The sequence below is a fragment of the Microtus ochrogaster genome, chromosome 6, assembly GCF_000317375.1.
Source record: "Microtus ochrogaster isolate Prairie Vole_2 chromosome 6, MicOch1.0, whole genome shotgun sequence".
NCBI classification, from domain to species: Eukaryota; Metazoa; Chordata; class Mammalia; order Rodentia; family Cricetidae; genus Microtus; species Microtus ochrogaster.
Genome location: NC_022013.1, coordinates 49,456,254 through 49,464,218, shown reverse-complemented (window position 1 = coordinate 49,464,218; position 7,965 = coordinate 49,456,254). Strand labels below are relative to the sequence as shown.

General features: G+C 41.9%; 1 protein-coding gene across 1 annotated transcript in view; it reads left to right on the top strand.

The window, feature by feature from the left end:
• The window catches only part of Nr1d2 (nuclear receptor subfamily 1 group D member 2), a 26,057-nt gene that overhangs the window by 7,234 nt on the left and 10,858 nt on the right, over positions 1-7,965 (top strand). Inside the window, exons 2-4 of the mRNA XM_005348560.3 lie at positions 2,143-2,409; positions 3,697-3,785; positions 7,097-7,241. Of these exons, the coding sequence (XP_005348617.1) occupies positions 2,143-2,409; positions 3,697-3,785; positions 7,097-7,241 (501 nt within the window). The remainder of the gene's footprint in view (positions 1-2,142; positions 2,410-3,696; positions 3,786-7,096; positions 7,242-7,965) is intronic.

Below are 7,965 nucleotides of genomic sequence, written 5' to 3'. Positions count from 1 at the left end.
CTTAATCCATTTGGACTTGAGTTTTGTGCATGGTGATAGATATGGATCTATTTTCATTCTTCTGCAGATTGACATCCAGTTTTGCCAGCACAATTTGTTGAAGATGCTCTCTTTTTTCCATTGTAAGATTTATGTATATTTATGTGTGTGTGCACAGGGGGTAACTGGAGCCCAGAAGAGGGTGTTGGATTTCCTGGGATTGGAGTTACAGGTGATTGTGACCAGCCTGATGTAGGTGCTGGGAACTAAACTCAGAGGTTCTCAGCAAGATCAGAAAGGTGCTCTTAATGGCCACGCATCTCTGTAGCCTTTCCTGTCTTATACCTGGGAGCTGGGAATCTGAACTGTCTCACCATGTGTGTCACAAGCACGTTGCCTGTGGAGACTTCCTCCACCTCATTTTTTTTTTTTTAAACAACTGATAAACAGATTCCATCTTTACCAAAATTGGGTCAAAGATGGGCCAAAGAGCTGTTATTTTTAGGAAACTTTTTTTCTTTTCTCAGTACTGAGGATTGAACCCAAGGCCTTATCCATACTAGGCAAGTATACTACCACTGAGCCATAGCATACATTTTTTTTTTTATTTTTAAGTTAATGCTTCCATTGTACTTGAAATCTACATCTCCTTGTGTGCATATATCATCTAGACTGTTGTCAGGAGCCCCATGTCTGTTACCCACTTATATTTTACACTGTTAGGAATCTGCTAGTCAGCATGGATTTCACAAAGGCAGAAGTCGATGTCAAAATTGTGTGTGGCAGGGTTCATCTCTGTAAAGTGTCCTGAGGATTATAGCACCACCTGGATGCTTACGGCTAGCCAAAACATGGTGAAAGCGTGGAAACAGGCAGACAGTAGGTGTACTGTGACTGGAGTATGGTGCTGGGGAAAGGTGACTCTTGTTCCTGCTGTACATCGAGGAGCCAGTGAATGTTTGATAGTGGAGGCAGGAGAAACCACAGTGGACCTTGGCAGAGAACAGGAGAATTACTTGCTTGGTCTGGGATTGGGAAAATAACATATTTGGCCTTGAGGTTACTTCTGTAGTATTTTATCTCTTTGAGGGAAGAAGTTTAAAATTATACCCTAAGAACACTTTTAAACACTATCTCATCCCGAGCAGATTATAGCTTTGCAGAGGCCCAGGCCAGTTTGCTGAGGGGTTGTGGAGGTTACTTCCATGAACTTAACTGTCCTGTTTTCGGCAAACGGATAGGATGTCTGGTGGATAAGATTAGCTTCTGCCTTACTGTTGTTCTTGCATAGTGTACCTTTTGCCCATCTCTTTAATGTGGCCTGTAATGGTGTGTTAGAAGAACACACAGTGCGTCTGAATCCCTAACAACTGCACAGAGATGAGTGCACAAGTGCAGTGGTGGGTGGGCCCAGAAAGGGGGTGGGCCCTGGACTCGGGGGATCCTGTCTTCAGGGAGTGTCAGAGCAGCAGCTGGGAAAGGTTCCCTGTGTTAAGATCCAAATGGAACCCCTGTTCCCATTAGCTTGTGTCTCAGCTAAGTGCTGGGGAAGCAAGCACTGGAGTACCAGGGAGGCAGAGGACCAGTGCAGGTTTGTCTACAGCAGTTTGCTGGTTTGTTGCTGGTTTGAGCCGTCAAGGCATTCAGAGGTTAGGTTTGGGTATGTTGTGTGCTTATGACAAACAAGCTATTGAAGACTTTCTCATGGTTAAATAAGTCAAAGGAACTTAACACAACTTTGAACTCTGCGGAAGGAGTAATATGAAACAAGAAGTCTTTTGGTGTAAACAGAAATAGTGTCAATCAGTGTTTCTGAAGTTAGTGACATTTCTAACAATTTAGTAATGTAGTATATTTACATGAGTACTGGACTAAATGCTGGGAGAAAGAAGGGCAGAGTCAGAGAAAAGCCATGTAGCCCCGCCTGAGATAGACGCTGGAACTTTTTCCAGTAAGTCATAGCCTCATGGCAATACACGAATGAATAGAAATGGGTTAAATTAATATGTAAGAGCTAACCAATAAGAAGCTAGCAGTGATTTCATTAGTACAGTTTCTGTGTGATTATTTCGGGGCCAGGAATGAAACAAGTGGTCTTCTCCAACAAAAATCAAATACATGTATCATCTTGTATCTAATTGTTTTACTTGTACTGCTTTCTAGGAGGTGTGATTGCCTACATCAGTTCCTCCAGCTCTGCCTCCAGCCCTGCCTCTTGTCACAGTGAGGGTTCTGAGAACAGTTTCCAGTCCTCGTCCTCGTCTGTTCCATCTTCTCCAAATAGCTCTAACTCTGATGCCAACGGCAATCTGAAGAACAGTGATCTCTCTGGCATTGACAGTGTCTTGAAGAGTGATCACACAGATTGTCCTGTGAAAACAGGCAAACCTGGTGCTCCTGGCATGACCAAGAGTCACAGCGGTATGACAAGTAAGTCTGTTAGTGTTCTATATTGTGGCTACTCACTAATGCAGATGGGTTTTATATCCCAGGCTTTTCATTTGGATGCCACTCTAGTTTATTCTTCCTCTGGTAACCATGGTTAGTGATTAGACAAAACACCAGTGATAGTTTTAGAAGTTTCAGCCAGGGGCTGGCTGTCATGTCTGTGTGGCCCAGTTACATCTCGTCTTCCTTTACTACACTCTTGCAGGGACCTTTCTGCTGGGCTTCTAGTATTGAACCTTGTCTCTGCTTGTGGGGAGGGTTTACTTTCGTGAAGACGGAGTTGGGAACATTTGGGATTAGGAAACCAAGCAGGATTGTACTGACCAATGAGACGGCTTACCTGAGTGAGTGTGGGTGGAACCAGGCTAGCAGGGCTAGTAGAGAAGCCATGGGGCTTGCCCAGCTCTTGCTGTTGAATTGAAGCAGCACAACTCAAAATCTTTGCACCTTTAATTTATTTTTCTTTTTCTATGAAGCTGGGGAATGAGCTCAGGACTCATGTTCACTAGGCAAGCACTCTTCACCTAACCATACTATCAGCCTTCTTTTTATTTTCTTGTTTTGAAAAGGTTTACTTATTTATTTTCTTTTTTATATTTATGTGTGTGTGTGTGTGTGCGCGCGCGCGAGTCTGGAAGAATATATGTGCACTGTGTGTGTGTGTGTGTGTGTGTGTGTATGTATGTATGTAGATGCATGTAGTGTGTGTGTGTGTGTAGATGCGTGTAGATGTCCTTAGAGATCAGAAGAGGGCAACCCTCCTGATAAGATGGGACTGAGTTACATACTATTGGTAGCTGCCATGTGGATGCTGGGAATTGAGCCCTAGTCCCCTGCAAGTGTTCTTAATCACTGAGCCATTTCTTAGGACCCCCTCTCCATTTTTTATTGATTAATTTCTCTGCTTGAATTTTTTTTTTTTAATCTAGGAGAATTCTTTTCTTAGTTCTTGTTGCATGTATGGTGTAAGGTAACGACAGATTTACAAAATTTCCATGGATACTTAAAATCAAAAAGGAAAAAGCCAGCTGTTGCTTGGGTGCACTTGCCTACTGTGGGCCTCTGGCTCAGTGCCCAGTACTGGGGGAAGGGGAGAAAGGAAGACTGGTTTTCCTTTGTTAATTTGGTATAGAGATTATTTTCTATGCTACAAAGGTATAAATGTATTGTTTTAAAACACTTGCAAATTGAATGAGATAAAATATTCAATTGGGAAAAGCACTTGAATGATTTTTCCAGCTTTTTATTTCCTGTCTGTTTGTGCCCTAGAATTTAGTGGCATGGTTCTACTGTGTAAAGTCTGTGGGGATGTGGCGTCAGGATTCCACTATGGAGTTCATGCTTGTGAAGGCTGTAAGGTAACGCAAGCTTTTGTTTCTTACTACCAATCTAATTCTGGGACTAAAGAAAGTGGGTTAAGTTTGTGAGTGTCCACAGTTTATTTAGAAGGGAGGGAGGAATCAGCTGTTCTTCAGCTTTCAGAGTCTGATCAGTGACTCAGGGTGAGGAGCAGTGGCAGTTCGGCCTCATTCGCTGTTCAGTCAGGTACAGGTCTTCGTGTTCAGGAAATAGGTATGAACCAGAATGTTAGGGGCTGCATTGCTTTGTTGGAACAGTTCCCTTTTTACTCTTTTTGTGTTTTTGAGACAGGGTCTCTCGGGTGATCTAGGGTTGGCCTGAAACTTGCAATGTATGGTAGTGGAGTTATGTAGAGCTGTGGAGGATGATATGGTACTTGCTGTGTTGAGCAGTGGAGGGAAATATGGTACTCACTGTGTAAGGCAATGGGAGGATGACCTAATACTTCCTGTGTTTAGGGCAATGGAAAATGACCTAGTGCTTGCGATCCTGCTTCCTTCCAAGGGGTGGGATTACAGGCATGACTACCATGCCTATAAATCAAGATTTGAGTTAAGTCTTAGTTTATTTTGTTTGCTGAAACAGAGTACCACAGGTGGGGTAGTTTGTAAAGTTAATTTGCCTCAGAATTTTGGAGACTTAGGGGCTATATCTTGGGAGAGCCTTACTGTTGGAGGATGGAAGATGTTGAATAAAAGCAGACAGAATGCTCATGCATAAGAATGTGAGCTTGAGTGTGTATAGGAATGAGCCTAGCTAACTTTTTTTGTTGTTTTGTTTGAGGCAGGTTTCTATATGTAGCCTTGGAGCTCACTATGTAAACCAGGCTGGCTTCATACTCACAGAATCCACTTGTTTTTTCTTCCGGGATTAAAGGTGTGTACCACCATGCCTGGCTCCAGCTTACTTTTTTTTTTCCCCCCCCTTTTTTTTTTTTTTTTGGTTTTTCAAAACAGGGTTTCTCTGTGGCTTTGGAGCCTGTCCTGGCACTAGCTCTGTAGACCAGGCTGGTCTCGAACTCACAGAGATCCGCCTGCCTCTGCCTCCCGAGGGCTGGGATTAAACCATCACCCGGCTCCAGCTTACTTTTTATATTCATATTAACAAGAGCCGGTTGAAGAAAGCAGAGCACATGTGATCCACTCATGAAGTCCCACCACTCGGTGTCATGTCATTGAGAGTTAAGTTTCTAGAACATGATCTCTGGGGAACGTATTCAAACTATACCAGATCTTACCCTGTTAGGTACTATGGGCTGGGAATAACTGCTAAGTATTTGCCAAAATGTAGTGTGCTGAGAAGTAATGCTTGAGGGAAGAGGATTATTGATGCTAAGCCAGTCTGAGCTACTTAGCAAGACCTTATCTTAAACACAAGATAAGCAAAAGTAAATAATAGCAACAAACAATGTAATACAAGTAGAGTCAGATCATCTTGAATTCAAATGGAACACTCAGGAAAGGATTAATTTGTAAATTGATTATTTCTAGTAATTGAAGGAGAGAGCCTTAGGTAGCCTCACTGAAGTGGCTCTACCTCCTTATCTACATCTAGGAACGTCTCTTAAATCCAGCACAGTTAGAGTAGGAACAGTTTGGCAGGGCGAATAAGATAAGGAACATTCATGGAGAAACTAGTTTCTTCTGGGACAGTTCTGAATGAGACGAATCTGGGAGCTTTTTATTGACTAGTAAGTCTAGTAAGTGTGTTCTGTAGATGTAGCTCTTCTGTTTTTAAGAATTGTGTAAATACTATATATATACACACACACACACACACACACACACATATATGTATATATATTTTAAAGGAAATGAAGTAATTGTTTTTGTTTTTGTTTTTCGAGACAGGGTTAGGAAATGAAGTATTTTTAAGCTAAGTTCATTTTCACTTTAGAGCTAGAAAATAAAACCATGATCTGAAAGAAATGTCTTATATATTCTCTTTAAAAATATGTTACTGTTTTATGTACATTACTGTTTTGCCTGCATGTGTGTCTATGCACCCCTTGTGTGCCTGGTGCCCATGGAGGCTCGAAGAAGTTGTTAGATTCCTGGAACAAGCATTGCAAATGGTTGTGAGTGTCCGTGTGGGTGCTGATCCTCTGGAAGAGCAGCTGGTGCTCTTAATTACTAGGGCATCTCTCCAGCACTGTATTGATAAATACAAATAATTGATTAATATCTTGGTGGTATCTGTTTGAGACTGGGTCTTGTGATGTAGCCCAGGCTGGTTTAGAACTCAAATTCCACCTCAGTCTCCCAGATTGTGGGGATTTCAGGAGTGTTCCACCATATCTTGCCAAGTGAATGCCATTGGGGCAGTGCTGGGAATGAGACCCAATGTCTCACAGGCTAGGTAGGTGCTTTGCCACTGAACTACCTCCTAGCCCTCAATAGCCTCTTAAGAATGCATTATTCTTAGTTCTTGCGTCATTTAAATCAAGTATATTGTATCACAGCAGTAAGAAGCAAATGTGTTATATCTGGTCAGTGTTTAACAAAGATATTTATCTTATTGGGGGAAATACTGTTTGAAATGATTTTGTAGTTTTTCTCAAGGTTTTTTTTTTTTTTTCCTGGGAGCATTGGCTGAAGACCTGACATAGAGCATGTGATTTGTGTAGTCAAGATAGCTGTTTATAGTCTTCTAGCTGGTAATCTTTCTCTGGGCATGTGCTCTAGCATGACTGCTGACATATGGCCAGGGCATCTAGCATGTGTGTGTCTATGTAGACTTTGTTGGTGTCCGCACATAATGATCCAGAAATGACAAAGCTCTGCTATTGAAACATAAAATTCTTTTTGACTGTCAAACTCTGTCAGCTTTCCGAAACTCAGTATTTATGTCTCACAAGTTTTGAAAGCTGGGTATGGTGGCACATGCTTGTCATTCCAGCACTTGGGAGGTAGAGGTTGAGGATCAGGAGTTCAAGGCCATCCCAGTGTATATAGTGGGTTCAAGGCTACCTTGGGCTACAGAGGTCCATCTCTTAAAAAAAATTTTTTTTTGAGGAAGTTACTTTCAAGGTAGAGCATGTGGCTGCAGCTGAGGTCTAGCAGCAGGAGTGCTTATAAGTAGGTACTCTGGCTGGCACAAAGACTCAGCAGGAAGTAGGGTTTGGTTTGTTGGGTGTATTTTGTAGCTGCTGATGATACCAGTAATGATCCAGTTAAATTCTGTGTCAGTATTTGCTTTCTTTGATCTGGGCCCAGCTTCACACACAGTAGATTGATGTGGGAATAGTTCTTGTGGGAACTTTGTACAGCTAGCTATTTTTACATGGATGGATAAATTTCCTTTATTTTAGGGGTTCTTTCGGAGGAGCATTCAACAAAACATCCAATACAAGAAGTGCCTGAAGAATGAGAACTGCTCCATCATGAGGATGAACAGGAACCGATGCCAGCAGTGCCGCTTCAAGAAGTGTCTGTCAGTGGGAATGTCCAGAGACGGTATGTTCCCAGTTCAGAGAGTTTTTGTAAAGTGTAAAGTTGGTCATTGAGCTGTCAGCAGTTCCCAGAGCCTCGTAAGTCGGTAAGTGCAGGTTTCGGGAAGCACATTGTGACATGTTATGGATTGAAACTCATGGTGGGGTGAGGGCTGCCATCTCAGAGGCAGCTGTTGGCATTACTCCTTTTTATGTTGCTTCTTGTTAAATTGACTTCCATTTTTCCTAAGTTAGTTTAAGTTTTTCTGGGGGGAGGGGTCATTTGGTGTAGAATGATTGCTCGGTAAGTAAAAGCACTCACTGCTCTTGTAGAGAGCCTAGTTCAGTTCCCAGCATTCACATGATGGCTCACAACTGCTTGTAACTCCAGTGTTGGGGCCTGATGCATTCTTCTGTCATCTCTGGCACTGCACACATATGGCATACTTATATGCATGTAGGCAAAGCATTCATACACATGAAAATAATATATATTATATATATATTTTATATTTTAAAATAATATATGTGTGTGTGTTATATTATACTATGTGTTATGTGTTATACTGTATAGCCCTAGTTGACCTGGAATTCTCTATGTAGACCAGGCTGGCTTCAAACTCAGAGATGTACCTGTGTTTGCCTCCCCAAGTACTAAGAGTTAAGGCAGACACCGTCATTTTTTTAAAGATTTAATCTTTGACTTTGTCTTCTTGGTCTCTTGGTATTATTAAGAAGCCCATTTCTTT